Raw genomic sequence first — 25,298 nt, forward strand, 5'->3', positions numbered from 1 at the left:
CTGCAGGCGCCCGCCACCATGCCCTGCTAATTTTTGTATTTTTTTTTAGTAGAGACGGGGTTTCACCGCGTTAGCCAGGATGGTCTCGATCTCCTGACCTCGTGATCCACCTGCCTCAGCCTCCCAAAGCGCTGGGATTACAGGCGTGAGCCACCGCGCCCGGCCAAACCTATTTCTTGATCTGAACATAAGTGTGTTCAATTTGTGAAAATTCATCAAGCTTTTCCCTTGTTCATTATACTTCAATAAAAAGGGGGAAAAAATCTTTGGAATTAATTTTCCCCAAATTGCAAAACAGTATATACCAAATATTCCCACTTTTGCTTGAAAAATACACACACACAAATACCTACATGTATTTGCATGCAAACAGAGAAGAATCCTGAAGAGTTATACAACAAACCATTAAGAGTTGTTCCCTCTGAGAAATGAGTCTGGAAAAGACGATTTTCATTTTCTGAACACTTTTGTATTCTGTATCGTTTGAATACTTTGCCACGAGGATGCATTACTTTTACCATTTTACTATAAATTCCAGTTTGCACCAAAAGCAGTTCAATCAAGCTATGTTCAGCCTCAGAGACATGGGAGCCCACAGTCTGTCAGAAAGGGCTTGTCTTTCCCAGAAAGATCAAACGGCCAGGATGGAGAAGGGCAAAAACTGGTCCCTACCGGGAATGTTCTTGCTGTCTCCGAGGCTCTGAATTTTCCTGTCCAGGATACGACGCCCTCTGCTGAGAGTCTTGAGGAACTGCACCTCTTCTTCATTAATGATGTCCTTCACCATATCTGGGTCCTTCTTCAGCTCAGGAAACGCATCTCCCTGAGAAAGGGGAAGCAAGATGAGGGGCTGGATGAAGCCAGAGATTATTCCCTGCCCCCTCTTAAAAAAGCTCCTTAGCTGGGTGCAGTGGCTCATGCCTGTAATCCTACCGCTTTGGGAAGCTGAGGCAGGTGGACTGCCTGAGCTCAGGAGTTCAAGACCAGCCTGGGCAACACAGTGTAACCCTGTCTCTACTAAAATAGAAAAAATTAGCCAGGCGTGGCAGTGTGCACCTGTAATCCCAGCTACTCGGGAGGCTGAGACAGGAGAATCGCTTGAACCCAGGAGGCAGAGGTTGCAGTGAGCCGAGATCACGCTATTGCACTCCAGCCTGGGTGACAGAGTGAGACTCCGTCTCAAAAAACAGCAACAAAAAGCTGCGTAACAGTATGCCCTCTCCCACCCCATCCTTCTTAATGGATTGCTTTAGCACAGAAGGGTAAGCAGAGAAATAAACCTACCAGGGACTGGACGACAACATCCACTAACGTAGCAAAGAAGCCCCTGCTGGCATTGAGCTTTTCATGGGCGTATCGGACAGCTCGGCGGAGAATCCGTCTCAACACATATCTGTAAGAGGCAGAAACTAGTCCCCAACATTCGCAGCTGAGGGTTTTGTCTTGAGTCCCTTGGAATCCTACCCAAAACACCTCTTTCAGGAACTTTCTTCTCTCCTAAGCCTGCTTCTTTTGCATTCCCCAAAGTCATTAATTGTAGCATAAGACTCAGTAACATACCCACAAATACCCCTCAAGGCTTGCCTAGGGTAAACACTGGTTTGTTTTCCTTTCACATTCAGTTACCCATAGAGGTAGGCAACACAGACAGACCAGATGTGTATTTGATGCCCGTGATCCCAGGTCCTGCCTGTCAGTAACGGAGCTTCCCAGGGCTGGTCAATACCTCCCCCCACCCTGCCCCTGCCAATCTCCTATCAGGCAACTTTTTTTTTTTTTTTTTTTTTTTGAGACGGAGTCTCGCTCTGTCACCCAGGCTGGAGTGCAGTGGCGCAATCTCGGCTCACTGCAAGCTCTGCCTCCTGGGTTCACGCCATTCTCCTGCCTCAGCCTCTCCAAGCAGCTGGGACTACAGGCGCCCGCCACCACGCCCGGCTAATTTTTTTGTATTTTTTAGTAGAGACGGGGTTTCACCGTGGTCTTGATCTCCTGACCTCGTGATCCGCCCGCCTCGGCCTCCCAAAGTGCCGGGATTACAAGCGTGAGCCACCGCGCCCGGCCTCCTATCAGGCAACTTTAAACACAATCCTTATCATCTGTACTCAGCAGCAGAGATTTAATATAGTGGCAACTCTGTGACACTAGCTGAAACTCCCTTCATCCCTTACAAAAGGGGTGAGGGATTCTTCCACCTGCCCAAGACAAGGACACAATAACGAAAGATGGCTTTAAGTTTCATAAAGAGGCCGGGCATGGTGGCCCACACTTGTAATCCCACCACTTCGGGAGGCCATGGCGGGTGGATCATCTGAGGTCAGGAGTTCAAGACCAGCCTGGCAAAACCCCATCTCTGCCCGGGCACGGTGGCTCACGCCTGTAATCCCAGCACTTTGGGAGGCCAAGGCGGGCGGATCACCTGAGGTTGGGAGTTTGAGACCAGCCTGACCAACATGGAGAAACCCCATCTTTACTAAAAATACAAAATTAGGCATGGTGGCTCATGCCTATAATCCCAACTACTCAGGAGGCTGAGGGAAAAGAATCGCTTGAACCCAGGAGGCAGAGGTTGCAGTGAGCCGAGATCACAACATTGCACTCTAGCCCGGGCAACAAAAGCAAAACTCTGACTCAAAAAAAAAAAAAAAAAACCATCTCTACTAAAAATACAAAAATTAGCCAGGCGTGGTGGTGTGCACCTGTAATCCCAGCTACTTGGAGGCTGAGGCAGAATCACTTGAACCCAGGAGGCAGAGGCTGCAGTGAGGCAAGATCATGCCATTGTACTCCAGCCTGGGCGACAGAGCAACACTTAATCTCACACACAAAGAAAAGTTTCATAAAGAGTCATACACGGCATACGTGGTGCCGGTCCAAACACCACCCAGTGTACAGCATACTTACCCGCGCCCCGTGTTGTCAGGCCGGCCACCATCAGCCAGTGCCACAGTGATGGTCCGAGCATGGTCAGCCAGCACCCGGTAGGCCATGTCAATCCCATCAGCATCCTCAGCACCAACTTTCCCAGTGTACGGTCGGGCACCTGTGCCCTATAGATAAGAATCAGGAGGCAGCCCTTTAGGAAGCAGCCTTTCTAGTGCTACCTCGCCCAAGGAGGTTCCTAGAGGATTGAGGAGCATTAGCAGAAAGGATGCTGGTCTTGCCAGATCCTATAACCCCAAGGACGTGACACTGGGGAAGCAGAGAGACTCCAGCCAGCCCCTACAGTCAAAAATTACACTGTCAGGCCGGGCGCGGTGGCTCAAGCCTGTAATCCCAGCACTTTGGGAGGCCGAGGCGGGCGGATCACGAGGTCAGGAGATCGAGACCATCCTGGCTAACACGGTGAAACCCCGTCTCTACTAAAAATACAAAAAAAAATTAGCCGGGCGTGTTGGCGGGCGCCTGTAGTCCCAGCTACTCGGGAGGCTGAGGCAGGAGAATGGCGTGAACCCGGGAGGCGGAGCTTGCAGTGAGCCGAGATCGCGCCACTGCACTCTAGCCTGGGCGACAGAGCGAGACTCCGTCTCCAAAAAAAAAAAAAAAAAATTACACTGTCTCAGGTCTAGAGCCTCACATTATTAACAACGAAGTAAGGCCGGGCGCGGTGGCTCACGCTTGTAATCCCAGCACTTTGGGAGGCCGAGGCGGGTGGATCACGAGGTCAGGAGATCGAGACCACGGTGAAACCCCGTCTCTACTAAAAATACAAAAAAATTAGCCGGGCGTGGTGGCGGGCGCCTGTAGTCCCAGCTACTCGGAGAGGCTGAGGCAGGAGAATGGCGTGAACCCGGGAGGCGGAGCTTGCAGTGAGCTGAGATTGCGCCACTGCACTCCAGAGCGAGACTCCGTCTCAAAAAAAAAAAAAAAAAAAAAAAAGTCAAATTAACAATGAAGTAGGCAGATGGAAATGGGTACCCTTGGCTAGCAAAGCATATAGTCATTTTTTCTTTGACAGCACTGTTAAGAGTCCAGCCTGGAAAACTCCACAGAAGTTTACAATGTTTGCAATAGGACCAGTACCTTCTGAATGGCTTCAAAGTAAGGGACAAAAAGGTCAGTGTCATAGTTGGACATCTTATTCTGCAGCACAGATACCAGTCGCTCCAGGCCCATCCCTGTGTCAATGCTTTTCTTGGGAAGAGGTTTCAGTATGCCATCAGCTTCCCTGTATGATCCAGAAGAAGAGGAGGTTGAAGCAGAGACTCAAGCTGCCACCTCTCCAGGCCCTGCTGGTTAAAATTCATTTACAGAGCAGTTTGCAGGCTGTGACCATCTGCAATTTGCCCAGTTTGGTGGGAAGAGGGAAATGGAGAGAGAAAGGAAGGAGAAGTACTCTGGGGTTCGTTTAAGAGTGAGGCAAGGCCAGGCACAGTGGCTCATGCCTGTAATCCTAGCACTTTGGGAGGCTGAAGTGGAGGACCATCTGAGGTCAGGAGTTCAAGACCAGCCTGACCAACATGGAGAAACCCCGTCTCTACTAAAAATACAAAATTAGCCAGGCATGGTGGCGCATGCCTGTAATCCCAGCTACTTGGGAGGCTGAAGCAGGAGAATCACTTGAACCCAGGAGGCAGAGGTTGTGGTGAGCCGAGATTTCGCCATTGCACTACAGCCTGGGCAACAAGAGCAAAACTCCATCTCAAAAAAAAAAAAAAAAAAAAAAAGACTGGGCCTGGGCATGGTGGCTTACGCCTGTAATACCAGCATTTTTGGAGGCAGAGGCGGGCGGATCACTTGAGGTCAAGAGTTTGAGACCAGCCTGGCCAACACGATGAAACCCCATCCCTGCCAAAAATATTTTAAAAATTAGCCTGGCATGGCGGCATGCACCTGTAATCCCAGCTACTCAGGAGGCTGAGGCAGGAGAATTGCTTGAACCCAGCAGGCAAAGGTTGCAGAGGGCTGAGATCTTGTCACTGCACTTCAGCCTGGGTGACAGAGCAAAACTCCATCTTCAAAACAAAAACAAAAACAAAAACAAAACAAAACTGAGGCAAGCTTCAAGGAAATAGGCTTTAAAACAGCAGTCCAGTTGCCGGGCATGGTGGCTCACACCTATAATCCCAGCATTTTGGGAGGCTGAGGTGGGCGGATCACCTGAGGTCGGGAGTTCGAGACCAGCCTGACCAACATGGAGAAACCCTGTCTCTACTAAAAATACAAAATTAGCCAGGCATGGTGGCACATGCCTGTAATCCCAGCTACTCAGAAGGCTGAGGCAGGAGAATCGCTTGAACCCGGGGCACAGAGGTTGCAGTAAGCCAAGATCGCACCATTGCACTCCAGCCTGGGCAACAAGAGCAAAACTCTGTCTCAAAAAAACAAAAACAGCAGCCCAAAGTACGGCAAGCATGACATTATAGGAATAGCTCGTGAGAAGCTATTACGTGCGATAAGACTTAGTTCATGAAAGAATAGGCCCATCCTCGTTCCAGAGATCAGGTGGGTAATTTGAGAAATAAAGAAATGAGCTTTTAGCTGAGAAGACAGCCACAAAGCTCCGAGTTCCTCCTCCCCTGCTCAGCTCAAGGAAAGGAATGGAGTAGGACCCCAAGGCCACCTGTTATACTGGATGAAGACAAGGTTCCAGATCTCCAGCACATTAGGGTCATCCTGGTTGACAAGGTGTGCGGCGTCCCGACCACCAATCCGGTCGTAGTGGATCTCACTGCAAGGACCACAGGGGCCCGTGTCACCCATCTCCCAGAAGTTATCCTTCATGTTGCCTGGGAGGATTTTGGTGTCATCCAGCCTGACAAAGGAGTAAAGATAAGCCCAGTTACAGCCCCTGACAAGAGTTCTGCCCAGACTTGCAACCACCACAAAAGAAATCCTTAGGATTGGCCAGGCACAGTGGCTCATGTCACTGCACTCCAGCCTAGGTGACAGAGCGAGACTCTGTCTCAAAAAGGAAAAAAAAAAAAGAAATTCTTAGAATTTTTGATGTAGAAGTTCCAACCTTCAGCAAGTACTAATGCTAAGCCTGCACATAAAACCTGCTAAAGAAGCCGGGCGTGGTGGTTCATGCCTGTAATCCCAGCATTTTGGGAGGCTGAGGCGGGCGGATCACCTGAGGTTGGGAGTTTGAGACCAGCCATATCAACATGGAGAAACCCTGTCTCTACTAAAAATACAAAAAATTAGCCGGGCATGGTGGCGCATGCCTGTAATCCCAGCTACTCGGGAGGCTGAGGCAGGAGAATCACTAGAACCCAGGAGGCGGAGGCTGCAGTGAGCCGGGATCGCGCCACTGCATTCCAGCCTGGGCAACAAGAGCAAAACTCCATCTCAAAAAAAAAAACCCCCCCGCTAAAGAAACAACATGACTCTTCTCAACAGTGCCTACAATAGAAGAGAATACAAAATATACACATGCTATGATCGAAACTCAACAAAAATACACAAGGACATGGGTAAGGCCTAGAAAGGAACACATAATAACGAAAACTTGCTGGCCACGCGCATTGCTTGAGCTCAGGAGTTCGAGACCAGCCTGGGCAACATTGTGAAACCCCGTCTCTCTAAAAAATACAAAAAAAAATTAGCTGGGTGGGGTGATGCATGCCTGTAGTTCCAGCTACTCGGGAGAGGATCACTTGAGCCCAGGAAGTTGAGGCTGCAGTGAGCTGTGATCATGCCACTGCACTCCAGCCTGGGTGACACATACACATCACACACACACACACACACACACACAAACACACACGATTGTGCTTAATAAAGTGTAGATATACAGTACATGAAGTAAAAGAGGATTTTAAAAACCAGGGTCAAGATTAATATTTAATTTTTACATGTGTTACTACCCAAAATCCCAACTACACTTAGACTACAGAGTCAACCAGGTAGGAGTTTTAGATCAGGTAAAAGGGGAAGTTGGGTTGGAATAATATATCTAGAGTAAAAGTAATTAAAAAAACAGAGAAGCAGCCTTGTTTCCAAGTATAGTAAAAAGCTATGCACTAAAGGACAAAAGAATTAAGTAAAAAGAACAAGAAAATGAGGCAAACACATCATGGGCAGCACAGCTATCTACAGAGGGCACACACCCCATGTTCAGATTCTCCTTGATGTAGCACTTCACAAATTCTACCAAGTTCACAGCACAGAACACATATAGCTCACGTACTGTCTTAGCTTTTACATTATGTGATTATACTTTAGAATTACATTATGTCAAAAAAGCTGGCTAGGCACAGTGGCTCATGTCTGTAATCCCAGCAATTTGAAAGGCCAAGGCTGGCAGATCACTTGAGCTCAGTTCAAGATCAGCCTGGGCAACACAGCAAAACCCTGTCCCTACAAAAAACACAAAAATCAGCCAGGCAGGGCCGGGCGTGGTGGCTCACGCCTGTAATCCCAGCACTTTGGGAGGCCGAGGTAGACCGATCATGAGGTCAGGAGATCGAAACCATCCTGGCTAACATGGTGAAACCCCGTCTCTACTAAAAAATACAAATTAGCGGGACGTGGTGGTGGGCGCCTGTAGTCCCAGCTACTCAGGAGGCTGAGGTAGGAGAATGGCATGAACCTGGGAGGCGGAGCTTGCAGTGAGCCGAGATCGCTCCACTGCACTCCAGGATGGGCAACACAGTGGGACTCCATCTCAAAAAAAAAAAAAAAATTAGCCAGGCAGGTGGTGCATGCTTCTAGTCCTAGTTACTCGGGAGGTTGAGGTGGGACGATTGCCTGAGCTCAGGCAGTAAACTATGATTATGCCACTGTACTCCAGCCTGGGTGAGAGTGAGACCCTGTCTCAAAAAACAAAACAAAAAAATTCCTTTTTCCAGCTGGATGCGGTGGCTCCCAGCACTTTGGGAGGCCAAGGTGGTCGAATCACCTGAGGTCAGGAGTTCGAGACCAGCCTGACCAACACGGAAAAACTCGTCTCTACTAAGAAAAAAAAAAAAAATTAGCTGGGCGTGGTGGCACATGCCTATAATCCCAGCTACTCGGGAGGCTGAGACAGGAGAATTGCTTGAACCCGGGAGGCAGAGGTTGCGGTGAGCCGAGATCGCGCCATCGCACTCCAGCCTGGGCAACAAGAGGGAAACTCCATCACAAAAAAAAAAAAAAAAAAATTTCCTTTCTCCTAGTCTGTTTCATTTCCATAAGAAACAAACTGTTTCATATGAAGAATACAACTCGGATGAAAAAGACACACACGGCCGGGCACGGTGGCTCATGCCTGTAATTCAGCACTTTGCGAGGCCGAGACGGGCAGATCACCAGGTCAGGAGTTCAAGACCAGCCTGGCCAACATAGTGAAACCCCATCTCTACTAAAAATACAAAAATTAGCCAGGCATGGTAGTGCGTGCCTGTAATCCCAGGTACTTGGGAGGCTGCGGCAGGAGAATTTCTTGAACCCAGGAGGCAGAGGTTGCAGTGAGCTGAGATCGCGCCATTGCACTCCAGCTCTGGGCAACAGAGGAAGACTCCATCTTGGCAGGGGCGTGGCGGGGGGGTGGGGGTGGGAAAGGAAAAGACACACACATACACACAAGGTTACAGAACTATGAACAAGGCCAGGAAGACTATATATGGGATATTAAACTATTAATGATGATTGAGGGAACTTCCACTTTCTATTTTCTACATTTCTATAAGGTTTAAATTTTTACAACACACGCATAACTTTTAAAACTGTATATATAAAAAGCAAAAAAATAAAAGACTTGTTTTGGCTTTCAACAACAGAATGATTGGCTGGGAACGGTGGCTCACACCTATAATCCTAGCACTTTGGGAGGCCAAAGCGGGTGGATCACCTGCCGTCAGGAGGTTGAGACTAACCTGGCTAACATGGTGAAACCCCATCTCTACTAAAAATACAAAAATTAGCCAGGTGTGGTGGTGCGCACCTGTAGTCCCAGCTACTCAGGAGGCTGAGGTAGGAGAATCGCCTCAACCCGGGAGGCAGAGGTTACAGTGAGCCAAGATCGCACCACTGCACTCCAGCCTAGGTGACAGACCGAGAGTCTGTCTCAAAAACAAACAAACAAACATAAACAACAGAATTATTGAACATATTAAGAAGCAACGAATGGATCTAAAGATATGGGCCGTGCGTGGTGACTCATGCCTGTAATCCCATTATTTTGGGAGGCCGAAGTGGACAGATCACGAGGTCAGGAGATCGAGATCATCCTGGCTAACACAGTGAAACCCAGTCTCTATTAAAAAAGTATATATATAAAAACAAAAATTGGCTGGGTGTGGTGGCTCATGCCTGTAATCCCAGCACTTTGGGAGGCCGAGGCAGGCGTATCACGAGGTCAGGAGATTGAGACCATCCTGGCTAACATGGTGAAACCCCGTCTCTACTAAAAAATACAAAAAATTAGCCGGGCGTGGTGGTGGGCGCCTGCAGTCCCAGCTACTCAGGAGGCTGAGGCAGGAGAATGGCATGAACCCGGGAGGCAGAGCTTGCAGTGAACTGAGATCATGTCACTGCACTCCGGTCTGGGAGACAGAGCAAGATTCCATCTCAAAAAAAAAAATATATATATATATATATATGAATGTGGGCGGGCACGGTAGATTACCTGAGGTCAGGAGTTCAAGACCAGCCTGGCCAACATGGTGAAACCCCGTCTCTACTAAAAAAATACAAAAGTTAGCTGGGTGTGGTGGCACACGCCTGTAATCCCAGCTACTTGGGAGGCTAAGGCAGGAGAATTGCTTGAGCCCAGGAGACAGAGGCTGCAGTGAGCCGAGGTTGTGCCGCTGCACTCCAGCCTAGCTGACAGAGCAAGACTCTGTCTGAAAAAAAAAAATAAAAATAAAAAAAGATAGAAATGCATCTAAAGATAATTACTCTGTCGCCCAGGCTGGAGTGCAGTGAAGTGATCTCAGGTCATTGCAACCTCCACCTCCCGGGTTCAAGCGATTCTCTAGCCTCACTCCTCCCCATGTGCATCTCTAAATGAACGCTGAGATGCGAAATGACCATGTATTCCAGGTCATAAAACCCTACTCTGGCACTGAGTGTCATTTCACTCCTCCATATTCTCAAGAAGTGATCTGCATTCTTACCCCAAATTTTGCCAGATCTGTTTGCATTCCAGATCTGGTTCTAAGCCAGCTGCTTCATCCCCACCAAAGTAAGTGACATAAAGTCTTTCAACAGGAATGCCGAACTCTTGGGTGAGGAGTTCCAGAGCCATCTTACATGCCAATTCCTACAAAAAGAACAGAGAGAAAGATAGGAACATTGCCAAACCAAAATCTATTTAGTATGAGACCAGATGCTAGGAACACAGATACAAAATCACAACACGTTCACTCTAAACTCAAATTCAAGATCAGTTTATGTAAGAAATCCAAATATATACTGAAATCATCAAATTACAGGTACTACTTCCAGGAAGTCTTATAATTAATAAATGCCATTCATTCCTGAATCAGCTAGATGATATTTCATAATTTAAAACATGCAAAATTAGAACCCAGTTCCCAGTGTGGAAAAGACCATTTTCCTCAAAACCCTAGTGGTTCTCCTGCTCTAAACTTACCTTAAAGTAATCTCCAAAAGACCAAGAGCCCAACATCTCGAAGAAGGTGTGATGATAGACATCCTTGCCCACATCGTCCAGGTCATTATGTTTGCCCCCAGCCCGGATGCATTTCTGGGTATTGGCAGCTCTGCTCAGCTTTGCCATGGGGTGAGATGGGTCAATTGTGTTCAGGAAGATGGGTTTAAACTAAAAGAGAAGGAGAGCAGTTCAACTTTTAAAGGGTGCAGGTGATGTCAGGTGGCCACACACTGGCAGGAATAGATCACCACACACTAACTGTGCAGTTCATGATTAACATGCCTGGAATATAGACACTTGTCAAAACAGGTGGCCTGGTGGAGCTAAAGCAGAGGGTAGCCTCTAGTGAAGCAGTTTCTCCTTGAACCTAGCTCCCTAACAGTCCCCACCACCACGAGGGACACCACCTGCAGAGGGGAAAGACCTGCCAGATCTAACAGCCACAGGTTGATGTGGTAAAACCTGGGCTTCTTCACAAGTCTCTGATGTTCAGGGCTTATAACATCTTTCTGGAAGAACTTATCCTGAAAATTGGTATGTTCACTTGGCAGTAAATGTGAGGAAGAAGAAAAAAAAACTGACAACATATTAAGGGAATAAAATCGGCACATTGATGAATGATTGGATGTATCAGTCGTCTAGCTGGGACGGACTTGCTCTAAGGATGTATCAGGTCATGCGGTGATGTATCATTGTTATTTGTTAACTTTGCTTTATTTTTCCCACTAGATCTGTTCAATTCACTGCTATCCAATTTGGTAACCACTAGACACTTTTTTTTTTTTTTTTTGGAGATGAGTCACTGTGGCCCAGGCTGGAGTACAGTGGAGCAATCTCACATCACTGCAACCTCCAGTTTCCGGGTTCAAGCGATTCTCTTGCCTCAGCCTCCCAAGTAGCTGAGATTACAGGCACGTACAGGTACACCTGGCTAATTTTTGTATTTTTAGTAGAGACAGGGTTTCGTCATGTTGGCCAGGCTAGTCTCGAACACCTAACCCCAAGTGATTTGCCCGCCTCAGCCTCCTCAAGTGCTGGGATTACAGGCATGAATCACTGCGCCAGGTCTTACCATTAGACACTTGTGACCATGTAAAACTGAATTTAAAATGAGGCTGGGCAAGGTGGCTCACATCTGTAATCCCACCACTTTGGGAGGCCAAGAAGGGAGGATTCCTTCGAGCCCAGAGTTCAAGACCAGCCTGGGAAACATAGGGAGATCCCTTCTCTATTTTTATAAAAATAAAAGATTAATTAGTAATTAATATTTTAAAACATTAGAAATTCTCAGCTGGGTGCAGTGGCTCATGCCTATAATCCCCAGCACTTCAGGAGGCTGAGGTGGGCGGATCACCTGAGGTCGGGAGTTTGAGACCAGCCTGACCAACATGGAGAACCCGTCTCCAGTAAAAATGCAAAATTAGCCAGGCGTGGTGGTACATGCCTGTAATCCCAGCTGCTCAGAAGGCTGAGGCAAGAGAATCACTTGAACCCGGGAGGCAGAGGTTGCAGTGAGACAAGATCGTGCCACTGTACTCCAGCCTGGGCTACAGAGCGAGACTCTGTCTCCAGAAAAAAAAAAAAAAAAGAGAGAAAGAAAAAAATTAGAAATTCTGTTCCTCAGTCACACTACCTCAATAATCACACATGACTGATGGCTGCCATGTTGAGTAGAACATTTCTGTCACTGCAAAAATTCTACTGGACAGTCCTGTGCTAGATCACGAACTCCTTGAAAGCAAACACTCTCTCATTCATCTCTGTATCTTTGGCACCTAGCTGGGTGCCTAATATCATTACGAACTGGGGAAAAAAAAAAGGCAGAGTATTTGCTGATCAAGAGGCAATACGGCACAAAGGTTAAGGAAATGACTATCTGGGTTCAGGTCCACACTGGCACTTACCGACTATGTGAGCATGGGCAACTGACTTGAGCTCTCAGTGCCTCAGTAGGGATGGCAACAGAGTTGGGCGTAAATGAGTTATTATACGCAAAGGACACAGAGCAGCACCTGGCACACAGTAAGTGCTGCATGCAGGCTGACAGCTACTGTCAATAAGAAAATGTTTACAAGGCCGGGCGTGGTGGCTCACGCCTGTAATCCCAGCACTCTGGGGGGCCGAACCAGGCGGATCACAAGGTCAGGAGTTCGAGACCAGCCTGGCCAAGATGGTGAAACCCCATCTCTACTAAAAATATAAAAATTAGCCAGGCGTGGTGGGGGGTGCCTGTAGTCCCAGCTACTTGGGAGGCTGAGGCAGGAGAACTGCTTGAACCTGGGAGGCAGAGGTTGCAGTGAGCTGAGATTGCACCACTGAATTCCAGCTTGGGCGACAGGGCGAAACTATCTCAAAAAAAAAAAAAAAAGGGCCAGGTGTGGTGGCTCATGCCTGTAATCCCAGCACTTTGGAAGGCCGAGACGTGCGGATCACCTGAGGCCAGGAGTTCAAGACCAGCCTGGCCAACATGGCGAAACCCTGTCTCTACTAAAAATATAAAAATTAGCCAGGTGTGGTGGCAGATACCTATAATCCTAGCCACAAGGGAGGGTGAAGCAGGAGAATCACTTGAACCCAGGAGGCAGAGGCTGCAGTGAGCCGAGATTTCACCATTGCACTCCAGCCTGGGCAACAAGAACAAAACTATGTCTCAAAAAAAAAAAAAAAAAAAAAAGAAAAGTTTACAAACATTGGACTCCCTGGTTCTTGTTCAGGTGGCTCATGTGGGAGGTGACAAAGCTTGCACCCAGGTATGTCTGAATAGAAACAGAAGCTTTCCAGTGTTCCAAAAGCCTATTCCGTTGAATGAGACCACCTAAAATTAGTGCCTCCAATTCTAGGTATACGCATAGGACTCACACATAACTGAAAATATTTTTTCTTTTTCTTCCATTTTGAGATAGGGTCTTGCTCTGTCACCCTGCCTGGAGTCCAGTGGCATGATCACGGCTCACCTCAACTCCTGGGCTCAAACAATCCTCCCACCTCAGCCTCCCAAGAGGCTGGAACTACAGGTGTGAGCCACCACCAGCTAATTTTTCAATTTTTCTTTTGTTTTAATTTTTCTTTAATTTTTTTCTTTTCCTTTCAGACAGGGTCTTCCTATGTTGCCCAGGCTCCTCTCCAACTCCTGGGCTCAAGCAATCCTCTTACCTTGGCCCCCCAAAATGCTAGAATTACAGGCATGAACCACTGTACCTGGCCCATAATTTTTTTTTATTTTTTATTTTTTTGAGACAGAGTCTCATTCTGTCGCCCAGGCTGGAGTGCAGTGGCGCAATCTCGGCTCACTGCAAGCCCCGCCTCCCAGGTTCACGCCATTCTCCTGCCTCAGCCTCTCCTAGTAGCTGGGACTACAGGCGCCCGCCACCACGCCCGGCTAATTTTTTTTTGTATTTTTTAGTAGAGATGGGGTTTCACTGTGGTCTCGATCTCCTGACCTCGTGATCCGCCCGCCTCGGCCTCCCAAAGTGCTGGGATTACAAGCGTGAGCCACCGCGCCTGGCCAATTTTTTTTTTTTTTTTGAGATGGAGTCTCACTCTGTTGCCCAGGTTGGAGTGCAGTGGCATGATCTTGGCTCACTGCAACCTCTGCCTCCCATGTTCCAGCGATTCTCCTGCCTTGGCCTCCCAAGTAACACAATTTTTTTGTGAGACCAGTCTCACTGTGTTGCCCAAGCTGGTTTGTAATTCCCAGGCTCAAGTGATCCTCCCGTCTCAGCCTCCTGAGTAGATGTAATTACAGAGCCACTGTGCCCCGTTTTTCATAACTTTATAGTTAATATTTATTATAAGAGGTAGAATATGTTCCCACTGTTTCTAACTTTCCATGCCAGAAAAGACACCTAAGAGAAAAGAAAATGTCAACTCATCCCAGAGTGAGAAGCATCCTAAGGGCTGCAGATGCACTGGGAAGCCCTGAGAGCACCATCTAACCTGAACCCCCTTCAGCCACGACCAGCCTGGGAAGTATTGTTTAGTGTCACAGACATGCTGACAAACTCCTCTTAAACTCCTTTATAAACTTGTCATGCTTTCATCATTTCAAGAGTTAACTCTTTTCTCTCACGATAAACCTTTCAAATGTCTTTTTCTTTTCTTTCCTTTTTTGAGACAGGGTCTCACTCTGTTGCGCAGGCTGAAGTGCAGTGGTATGATTAGGGATCACCATAGCCTTGACCTCCCAGGCTCAAGCAATCGATCCGCCTCAGCCTCCCCAGAAGTTGGGACTACAGGCATGCACCACCACACCTGGCTAATTTTTTGTATTTTTAGTAAGAGACAGGGTTTCACCATGTTGCCTAGGCTGGTCTCAAACTTCTGGATTCAAGTGACCGATCTGCCTCAGCCTCCCAAAGTGTTGGGATTACAGGCGTGAGCCACTGCGCCCAGCCTCGAATATATTTTTAATTCAACTTCCCCAAATAAACCATACTAATAAATTTTCTTCAGTAATGGATCCAGAATGGCACTGGTGGCAACAGTCTCAAGAAAGGCGTTAGGTGGGCTGGGCGTGGTAGCTCACATCTGTAATCACAGCACTTTGGGCAGCTAAGGCAGGAGGATTACTTGACGCCATGAGTTCGAGACCAGCCTGAACAACTTGGTGAGACCCCATCTCTGCATATAAATAAATAAAGTAATTTAGGCCAGGCAAGGTGGCTCACGTCTATAATCCCAGCACTTTGGGAGGCTGAGGCGGGTGGATCACCTGAGGTCAGGAGTTCGAGAACAGCCTGGCCAACATGGTGAAACCCCGTCCCTACTAAAAATACAACAATTAGCCAGGCGTGGTGGCACATGCCTGTAGTTCCAGCTACTTGGGAGGCCAAGGCAGGAGAATCACTTGAACTCGGGAGGCGGAGATTGCAGTGAGCCAAGATTGCGCCACTGCACTCCAGTCTGGATGACAGCGAGACTCGGTCTCAAAACAATAAATAAATTAAAAAATAAATAAATAAAATAATTTTAAAAGCTGACATGGTACAGCATGCCTGTAGTCCTAGCTATTTGGGAGGCTGACATAAAAGGATCACTTAAGCCCAGGAGTCTGAGGCTACAGCATGCTAGGATCATGCCACTGCACTCCAGCCAGGGTGACAGAGTGAGACCCTCTCTCTAAAAAATAATAATAGCTGGCTGGGCGTAGTGGCTCATGCCTGTAATCCCAGCACTTTGAGAGGCCGAGGTGGGCGGATCACAAGGTCAGGAGATCGAGACCATCCTGGCGAACACGGTGAAACCCCGTCTCTACTAAAAATACAAAAAAATTAGCCGGGCGTGGTGGTGGGCACCTGTAGTCCCAGCTACTCGGGAGGCTGAGGCAGGAGAATGGCATGAACCTGGGGGGCGGAGCTTGCAGTGAGCGGAGATCATGCCACTGCACTCCCTCCTGGGCGACAGGGCGAGACTCCGTCTCAAAAAAAATAATAATAATACAAAAAAATTAGTTGGGCATGGTGGCGGGCACCTACAGTCGCAGCTACTCGGGAGGCTGGGGCAGGAGAATGGCGTGAACCCAGAAGGCAGAACTTGCAGTGAGCCGAGATTGTGCAACTGCACTCCAGCCTGGGTGACAGAGCGAGACTCCATCTCAGAAAAAAAAAAGAAAGCTCATGTTTGAGTACCTACTATGTGCGAAATACTGTGCTAAACATTTTGTATGCGTTATCTTATTCGCTTCTCACTAATACCTACAGGCAGGCAATGTTATTCCTCATTTCGCAAACAAACTGAGGTCCACCACATAAAGTTCCACAAGATCACACAGGGAGTGACAGAACCGGAATCGGTCTGACCCCAGGGCTGTGCTTTTATCTGGGCTCTGCTGCCTCTTATGTGAACCAAAAGCCAAGAAAAAAGGAAAAACCCTTACCTGGTTCATGCCTGCATTGGCAAAGAGCAAAGTGGGGTCATCCAATGGGATGGTGGCAGACGAGTGAACATAGGTATGCTCATTCCTCTTGAAGAAATCTATAAATCGCTGCCGGATTTCACTTGCTGTTAGAGTAGAGTCCATCTTGAAAGTCACCCCAAAGAACTAACCAAAGAAAAAAAAAATGAAGGAAAATTAAGGGAATTGAAAGTCAAAGAACGCATTACACAAGACTTCCGGCTGCTCAAGCCAAGTCAAAGCAAGACTCAGGTGAGCTGTTTGATCCTAAAACCTCTATGTTGTAATGTCCAAGGCTAAAATCATCATCGAAGCAACACCAGAGCACCAGCAGATAGCAGCCCCATCCGTTCTTCCTTCCCATGCCAACCTCAAGAGGTTCAACACCCCAGCACACCAAGCACAGTGCTGCTGGATGTTTGTTCATTAAACAAATATGTATCGAGCATCTGCTCTGTGCCAGGCCCGAGACTAGGAATTAGAAGAAAAGGGGGACAGCCAGGCACAATGATTCACACCTGTAATCCCAGCATTTGGGGAGGGCGAGGCAGGCAGATCACAAGGTCAGGAGTTCAAGACCAGCCTGGCCAACATGGTGAAACCCCATCTCTACTAAAAATTCAAAAAGTAACTGGGCATGGTGGCGCGTGCCTGTAATCCCATCTACTTGGGAGACTGAGGGAAGAGCATCGCTTGAACCCAGGAGGCGGAGGTTGCAGTGAGCCAAGACCGTGCCACTGCATTGCACTCCAGCCTGGCGACAGAGACTCCGTCTCAAAAAAACAAAAAAAGAAGAAAAAAAGGGGGACAAAAACCCTCAGTTTAGTCCAACTGGGGAAGAGGGAGAGAGGCTCAGGAGACCGGGGTTTGAGTTCTAGCTCCAAGTCCTGAGGGAGTCACTTCACCCACAAAAGGGGGGGTCCATATGAGATTATCTCTAAAGATCCCTTCAGCTCTGTGTTAATGTACACGCCTAGAACTGCAAAGTTCCACTAGCCCCAAAGCCAGGGTCTCTAGGTTTGGCCTGATGTCTTGGTGAGGCTGCTGTCAGCAGCAATAGTCCTGGGGATGGGCCTATCTGTACAAGGGACCACCTGTATGTAGTAGGAATGTACCTACCTCTATGTAGCCTACATCCCCCAAGAACCCTAATAGGAAACGGCTGCCTTCCAGCCATTAGATTACTAGGGAGTGGGGATGTTGTAGCCCCACTTTGGAGGCACAGCTTACTGAAAGTGAAAGTACAAGGGAACTGGTGGAGAGAGAAACAACTTTACGACTTCAAAGCTCTTTCACAAGTTGAGCGTGGTGGCTCATGCCTGTAATCCCAGCACTTTGGGAGATCGAGGTGGCAGAATTGCTTGAGCCCGGGAGTTTGAGATCACCCTGGGCAACATAGCAAGATCTTGTCAGTACAAATAGGAAAAAAATTAGCCAGGTGGGCAGATCACGAGGTCAGGAGATCGAGACCATCCTGGCTAACATGGTGAAACTCCGTCTCTACTAGAAAAAAATACAAAAAATTAGACGGGCGTGGTGGCAGGCACCTGTAGTCCCAGCTACTCGGAGAGGCTGAGGCAGGAGAATGGCACAAACCTCGGAGGCGGAGGTTGCAGTGTGCCGAGATCACGCCACCGCAGCACTCCAGTCTGGGTGACAGAGCAAGACTCCATCTCAAAAAAAACAAAAATGGCCAGGCGCAGTGGCTCACACCTGTAATCCCAGCACTTTGAGAGGCCGAGGCAGGCGGATCACGAGGTCAGGAGATCAAGACTATCTTGGCTAACACGGTGAAACCCCATCTCTACTAAAAATACAAAAAATAAGCCGGGCGTGGTGGCAGGCGCCTGTAGTTCCAGCTACTCGGGAGGCTGAGGCAGGAGAATGGCGTGAACCCGGGAGGCGGAGCTTGCAGTGAGCCAAGATCGTGCCACTGCACTCCAGCCTGGGCGACACAGCGAGACCTTGTGTCAACAAACAAACAAAAACAAAAATAGCTCTTTCACAGATATTACGATTTCCCTGAGAGGTAGGCTGGGGAGAAGTGACAGGCTTTGGTGAGAGTGCTGATCCCTGGCATGGTGCTGTACTGCCACACAGTGCTGTGTCTAGAAAAATGAGAACCATCTTATTCACAATATTATCATTATTATCAAAAAAATCTCTGGAATTCCAGACCCAACCGTAACCGTAATTCACTTTTGCCTGAGTTCAGTTCCTTTCCTGTAAAAAAGCAGTATCTACCCTCCCTACTCAACTGAGGTGTTGTGAGGATCAAAAGCTATACTGTATTTGGAAGCAATCTGTAAAATGGAAAACCAGGTTCGGTGGCTCACGCCTGTAATCCCAGCACTTTGGGAGGCCAAGGTGGGTGGATCACCTGATGTCAGGAGTTGAACACCAGCCTGGCCAACATGGTGAAACCCCATCTCTACTAAAATACAAAAATTAGCTGGGCATGATGGCGAGTGCCTATAATCCCAGCTACTCAGAAGGCTGAGACGGGAGAATCACTTGAACCCGGGAGATGGTGGTTGCAGTAAGCCGAGATCGCGCCACTGCACTCCAGCCTGGGTGGCTGAAGGAGACTCTGTCTAAAAAAAAAAAAAAAAGGAAAACCTTGAAGGAACAGAATGGATAATATTACTTTTAAGTTGTTTAGCTGAAAGTTTTCTTCTTTTCTGGTTCTGTCCAGACTGGAGCACAATGGGACAATCACTTAAGCAGCCTTAAACTCCAAGGCTCAAGTGATCCTCCTGCCTCAGCCTCCCAAGTAACTGGGACTACAGTTGCACACCACCATGCCCAGTTAATTTTTTTTTCTTGTTTTTTTGAGACAGAGTCTCACTCTGTTGCCCAGCCTGGAGCACTGTGGCACAATCTCAGCTCACTGCAGCTTCCACCTCCCGAGTTCCTGCGATTCTCCTGCCTCAGCCTCCCGGGTAACTTGGATTACAGGTAAGTGTCACCATACCCAGCTAATGTTTGTATTTTTAATAGACACAGGGTTTCACCGTGTTCCTCAGCCTGGTCTCGAACTCCTGACCTCAGGTGATCTGCCAGCCTCACCCTCCCAAAGTGCTAGGATTACAGGCGTGAGCCACCACGCCCAGCTAATTTGTTTTTGTTATAGATGGAGTAGGCTATGCTGCCCGTGCTGGTCTCGAACTCCTGGCCTCAATCTCCCAAGGTGTTGGGATGGCATGAGCCACCATGCCCAGCCAAAGTTTTCTTCTTATGAGGAAGATACAATAGAGATGTACAAAGTGAACAGGAGATCCTGACTCCAGCTATTTTCCAAAAGACACATTAATTTCCCATTTTTGCTTACTCATTCACCATAATGAATGCATACTATGTGCCAAGAATCAAACTGAATGACAGCCTATGTCCTTCCTGGGGAGACTATCATATACAGAATTAACTGCAGTATTGTGTAAAAGGACTGAATATATTAACTATGAGCCTACAAAGGCTGGAACTATTAAAAGCTGTATCCCCACATTCATTCGTTTACCCCCATTTATTTATTCAATATAAATTTTTATGTATTCAATATAAATTCAATATATTTATTCAACATAAACTCATTGATTTATTCACTGGAAGGCTATATGGTATACAGAGGTAGCACAAAGGCAGAACCTCAGGTTTCACTTAGTAACAGGAGCTGTAAAGGTCTTGGGTGCCTTAAATTATGCTGTGGCTCCAGCCACTCCACAGGAAATCTTTTTTTTTTTTTTTTTTTTGAAACAGGGTCTCCCTCTCTCTGTCACCCAGGCTGGAGCACAGGCAACAGTGCAATCACTTGGCCTTCCAGGCTCAGGTGTTCCTCTCACCTCAGCCTCCGGAGTAGCTAGGACTACAGGCATGTGCCACCAAACCCGGCTAATTTTTTGTATTTAAAAAAAATTTTTGAGGCCGGGTACGGTGGCTCACGCCTATAATCCCAGTACTTTGGGAGGTCGAGGCAGGAGGATCACAAGGTCAGGAGATCCAGACCATCCTGGCTAACACGATGAAACCCTGTCTCTACTAAAAATACAACAACAACAAAAAATTAGTGGGGTGTGGTGGCACGCACCTGTAATCCCACCTACTTGGGAGGCTGAGGCAGGAAAATCACTTGAACCTGGGAGGCAGAGGTTGCAGTGAGCTGAGATCATGCCACTGCGCTCCAGCCTGGGCAATAGAAAATTTTCGGCTGGGTGCAGTGGCTCATGCCTGTAATCCCAGCACTTTGAGAGCCCGAGATGGGTGGATCACCTGAGGTCAGGAGTTCAAGAACAGCCTGGCCAACATGGTGAAACCCCATCTCTACTAAAAATACAAAAATTAGCTAGGCATGGTGGTGGGCGCCTGTAATCCCAGCTACTTGGGAGGCTGAGGCAGGAGAAATGCTTGAACCTGGGAGGCAGAGGTTGCAGCGAGCCGAGATCATGCCATTGCACTCCAGCCTGGGTGACAGAGCGAGACCTGTTTCAACTTTTTTTTTTTTTGAGATAGGTCTCGCTCTGTCACCCAGGCTGGAGGGCAGCGGCACAATCACAACTCACTGCCACGTCCGCCTCCCGGGCTCAGGTGATCCTCCTACCTCAGACCCTCAAGGAGCTGGGACCACAGGTGTTCACCATCACGACTGGCTAATTTTTTTGTAGAGACAGGCTGGTCTCAAATTCGTGGGCTCAACCGATGGGCCCACCTCAGCCTCCCAAAGTGCTGGCATTACAGGTATGAGCCACTGCACTGGGCTGCCACAGACCTTTTATCACGCTCTTCATGTGCCACGTAAGCTGTCTGCCCCACTCCTTTCCCTTTTCCTAGTAAATTTCTCACTTTTATCAATTCCAAAGAAACTTATTTGCTAGGCACAGTGACTCATGCCTGTAATCCCAGCACTTTGGGAGGCTGAAACAGGAGGAGCGCTTGAGGCCAGGAATTCAAGACCAGCCTGGGCAACATGGGAACACCTGAGCCTGGGAGGTCAATTTTTTTTTTTTAATTGGCCAGGTGTGGTGGTGTGCACCTGCAGACCCAGCTACTTGGGAGGCTGAGTCCAAAGGGTCGCTTGAGCACATAAGTTTGAGGCTGCAGTGAGCTATGGTCACACCAAAACATTCCAGCCTAGGTAACAGGGTAAGACCCTGACTCAAACAACAACAAACGTAAAGACACTTTTTTTTTTTTTTTTTTTGAGACGGAGTTTTGCTCTTGCAGCCCAGGCTGGAGTGCAATGGTGTGCAACCTCAGCTCACTGCAAGCTCCGCCTCCTGGCTTCAAGCGATTCTCCTGCCTCAGCCCCTGGAGTAGCTGGGAATACAGGCATGTGCCACCACACCTGGCTAATTTTGTATTTTTAGTAGAGACGGGGTTTCTCCATGTTGATCAGGCTGGTCTCGAACTCCTGACCTCAGGTGATCTGCCCACCTCGGCCTCCCAAAGTGCTGGGATTACAGGCGTGAGCCACCGCGCCCGGCCTTGGGCTATTACAGCACATCCTCAGCATCTAGTACAGTGGCTACTAAATACATATTTGGTGATCAGGTATACTAATCCTTTAACAGCAAGTTCGGAATTAACTCACGTGCTTCAAAGCACACCGAGAAATACAAACTGTTTTACAGAACAGCTGAAGATGACGGTCACAAACTGTTTTACAGAACAGCTGAAGATGACGGTCTAGGTGGGCCTGGACCGGCATCAGCTGTTTAGTTAATTTTAAGAAATCAGAGAATGGCTGGCTCACAGCAGGACTGCACCCAGCTGGCCCATCCTTCCTCCCGTGCCCCCACCCGCCCCTAGGGGATTAAAACCAAGGGAGCTAAAACCTCAGGTTGGCAACCGTGAGGTCTTGGTGCTCAGCAAATCCACCCGGGGCCGCGGCACCTGCAGCGCTCCGGGGGCGAACGCAAGGCCACACTGTCCAGCTCCCGCTCCAGCCCAGACTGGGCTTCTCCAGGCCACGCGAGGCCTGACCCTGCGGCCCACTGCGGCTGCCGAGCTTTCCCCTCAGGCTGCGGGCCCAGCCGCTCTCCTAGCACCGCGGAGCTCTCCGAGGGCCGCCTACCTCTCCTACGGTCGCCGTCCCCAGCTCCTCCCTCAGAGTCCCCGGCCAAGGGCCCGCTGTACCTATTCCCGCAGACGCGCAGCAGTACCGGCCCCAGACCACGGCCTGCCACAACCCGCCGCTTCCTGTCCAATCAGAGCGCGCCGACGGAAAGCGCCCCGCCGCGTCTTACCTCATGAGATATTATTGGTCAACCGACATGCCAGTCAAACTGAGGACGAATCCGTTCATTAGCGGATTCCTGGGAAGGCGGCTCTAAATTGGCTGATGCAACTGAGAGAAAAGGTGGAATGGGGTGCGTCACGTGATCGAGTTAGACGCCCGCTCCCGGAGGTCGACATTTTGGTTTCCATAGGCAAACTCCTAACACCACAATTGACATAGTTAATAAAGGGAGACGGTAACGTGTTTGGTAGAGGTCACAGATCTTGGTATAGGTGTTTATTTTAGTTGCTGAGTGATACGCAGCCCTCAAAGATTCTGACATTGTGCCCATGGTTACACTTGTCCTGGGGAGACCTTGAATTTGGTGTGGAAGAAATAACATCAGTAGTTGAGGTACAATTGGATCGGCATCTGGTCCTCGATTTGCCTTTGGAAAAAAAAGTTAATATTTATAGGCCTGGGGGAGGAGGGTGAATATATATATACATATACATATATACACGCCAGGTGCGGTGGCTCATGCCTATAATTGTAACACTTTGGGAGGCTAAGGTGGGAAGATCACCTGAACCCAGGAGTTGGAGACCAGCCTGGTCAACATAACTAGACCGTGTCTCTACGAAAAGTTTTTTAAAAGGCCGGGCGCGGTGGCCCACACCTGTAATCCCAGCACTTTGGGAGGCTGAGGCCAGTAGATGACGAGGTCAGGAGACCGAGACCATCCTGGCCAACATGGTGAAACCCCGTCTCTACTAAAAACACAAAATTAGCCGGGCGCGCGCCTGTAGTCCTAGCCACTCGGGAGGCTGAGGCAAGGGAATATAGCCTGAACTCGGGAGGCGGAGGTTGCAGTGAGCCGAGATGGCGCCACTGCACTCCAGCCTGGCGACAGAGCAACACTACGTCTCAAAAAAAAAAAAAAAATTAGCCAGGCATAGTGGCGCATGCTTGTAGTTCCAGCTACTTGGGAGGTTGAAGTGGGAGGATCACTTGAGCCTAGGAAGTTGAGGCTGCAGTGAGCCCTGATCGTGACACTGCATTCCTTGGGCGACAGAGTGAGGCCCTGTCTCAAAAATATGTATGTATTTATATGTGAGGCATTGTATCAAACATTTCACATGCTTATTTCATTTGATTTTTAATTTTTTAATTTTTTTTTTTTTTTTTGAGATGGAGTCTTGCTCTGTTGCCCAAGCTGGAGTGCAGTGGTGCAATCTGGGCTCACTGCAAGCTCCGCCTTCCAGGTTCACGCCATTCTCCTGCCTCAGCCTCTCCGAGTAGCTGGGACTACAGGCGCCCGCCACCATGCCTGGCTAATTTTTTGTATTTTTTAGTAGAGACGGGGTTTCACCGTGGTCTCCATCTCCTGACCAAGGGATCCGCCCGCCTCGGCCTCCCAAAGTGCTGGGATTACAAGCGTGAGCCACCGTGCCCGGCCTGATTTTTAAACTGTGTATGAGGTCAGCTGGAGTCCCCTTTTTACAAATGGGGTAATTACCTTGCACAAGTTCACACCCAATAGTAAGTTGCAGAGACAGGATCCAAACCTTTGTCTATTTAACTCCAAAGCCCATGCTCTTAACCACTGCACTATTACCTACATCATCTGATATATCCAAATACACGATTAATAAATTGTGCTGCTGATCACAACTCAGTTACAGACATTACAGAAAAATACTACTTTTTATGCAAAAAGAGCATCCTACACAAAAGGAAGGTCAAGCCCAAAAGCCAGTAAAAACATAAATCATTTGATTTACCTTCCTACTTCATAGCAGCTCACAAATAGTAATCATCGAACCTAACATTTGTTGAGCACTTAGTATACAGCAGGCACCAATCTAAGCTTTTAATCCTCACAACTTTATCATGAGTTACTACTACTATCTGCTTTTAATAGAGTAAAATAAGGCAGAGAGAGACGTTAAGTAACACAGCTGAGGGCAAAACCAGGAGACACAAGTGTTTATTCTGATCCACAGTGCCCTAAATAGCATATATTTAGCCTAAACAATCTGGGAAATGAGTCAAACTTCTGTGCCACCACACTTAAAATAGAAAGCCAAAAGGTATGTATGAATTGTACTTTCAAAATAAAATAATACAGGATGTAATCTCAATAATTTAGTTCTGCTGCTAGAGTTATTGTTACTAGGATAGTACCTTCAATAATAAAATAATTACAAACAGATTAAAAGAACTTTTTGGCCTAGCGCGGTGGCTCATGCCTGTAATCCCAGCACTTTTGGGAGGCCTAGGCAGGCAGATCACGAGGTCAGGAGATCAAGACCATCCTGGCTAACACAAGGAAACCCCGTCTCTACTAAAAAATACAAAAATGTAGACGGGCGTGGTGGCGGGCGCCTGTAGTCCCAGCTATTCTGGAGGCTGAGGCAGGAGAATGGCATGAACCCGGGAGGCGGAGCTAGCAGTGAGCCGAAATCAGGCCACTGCACTCCAGCCTGGGCCACAGAGCGAGACTGTCTCAAAATAAATAAATAAATAAGAATTTTTTATTCACCCATTAAGAGAGATTATAGACCAGCACAGACTCACACCTGTAATCCCAACACTTTAGGAGGCCAAGGCAGGAGGATCAATGGAGCCCAAGGGTTTGAGATCAGCCTAGGCAA

The 25,298-nt window shown here is 48.2% G+C and overlaps 1 protein-coding gene across 2 annotated transcripts in view; it reads right to left on the reverse strand.

Annotated features, from left to right (window-relative positions):
* AARS1 (alanyl-tRNA synthetase 1) overlaps positions 1–22,626 on the reverse strand; it is a 37,769-nt gene extending 15,143 nt beyond the window's left edge. The window contains exons 1-9 of one of the 2 annotated variants that reach the window (XM_030829353.1): positions 22,498–22,626; positions 16,413–16,577; positions 10,517–10,705; positions 10,038–10,183; positions 5,561–5,752; positions 4,021–4,165; positions 2,902–3,047; positions 1,285–1,393; positions 673–823 (exon numbers count right to left, since the gene is read on the reverse strand). In XM_030829353.1, coding sequence (XP_030685213.1) covers positions 673–823; positions 1,285–1,393; positions 2,902–3,047; positions 4,021–4,165; positions 5,561–5,752; positions 10,038–10,183; positions 10,517–10,705; positions 16,413–16,556 — 1,222 coding nt within the window. In that variant the 5' untranslated portion in view covers positions 16,557–16,577; positions 22,498–22,626. The remainder of the gene's footprint in view (positions 1–672; positions 824–1,284; positions 1,394–2,901; positions 3,048–4,020; positions 4,166–5,560; positions 5,753–10,037; positions 10,184–10,516; positions 10,706–16,412; positions 16,578–22,497) is intronic. The other variant, XM_030829359.1, reaches the window with a different exon arrangement.
* Between the last annotated feature and the right edge of the window lie 2,672 nt (positions 22,627–25,298).

This window comes from Nomascus leucogenys, chromosome 2 (assembly GCF_006542625.1).
Source record: "Nomascus leucogenys isolate Asia chromosome 2, Asia_NLE_v1, whole genome shotgun sequence".
NCBI classification, from domain to species: domain Eukaryota; kingdom Metazoa; phylum Chordata; class Mammalia; order Primates; family Hylobatidae; genus Nomascus; species Nomascus leucogenys.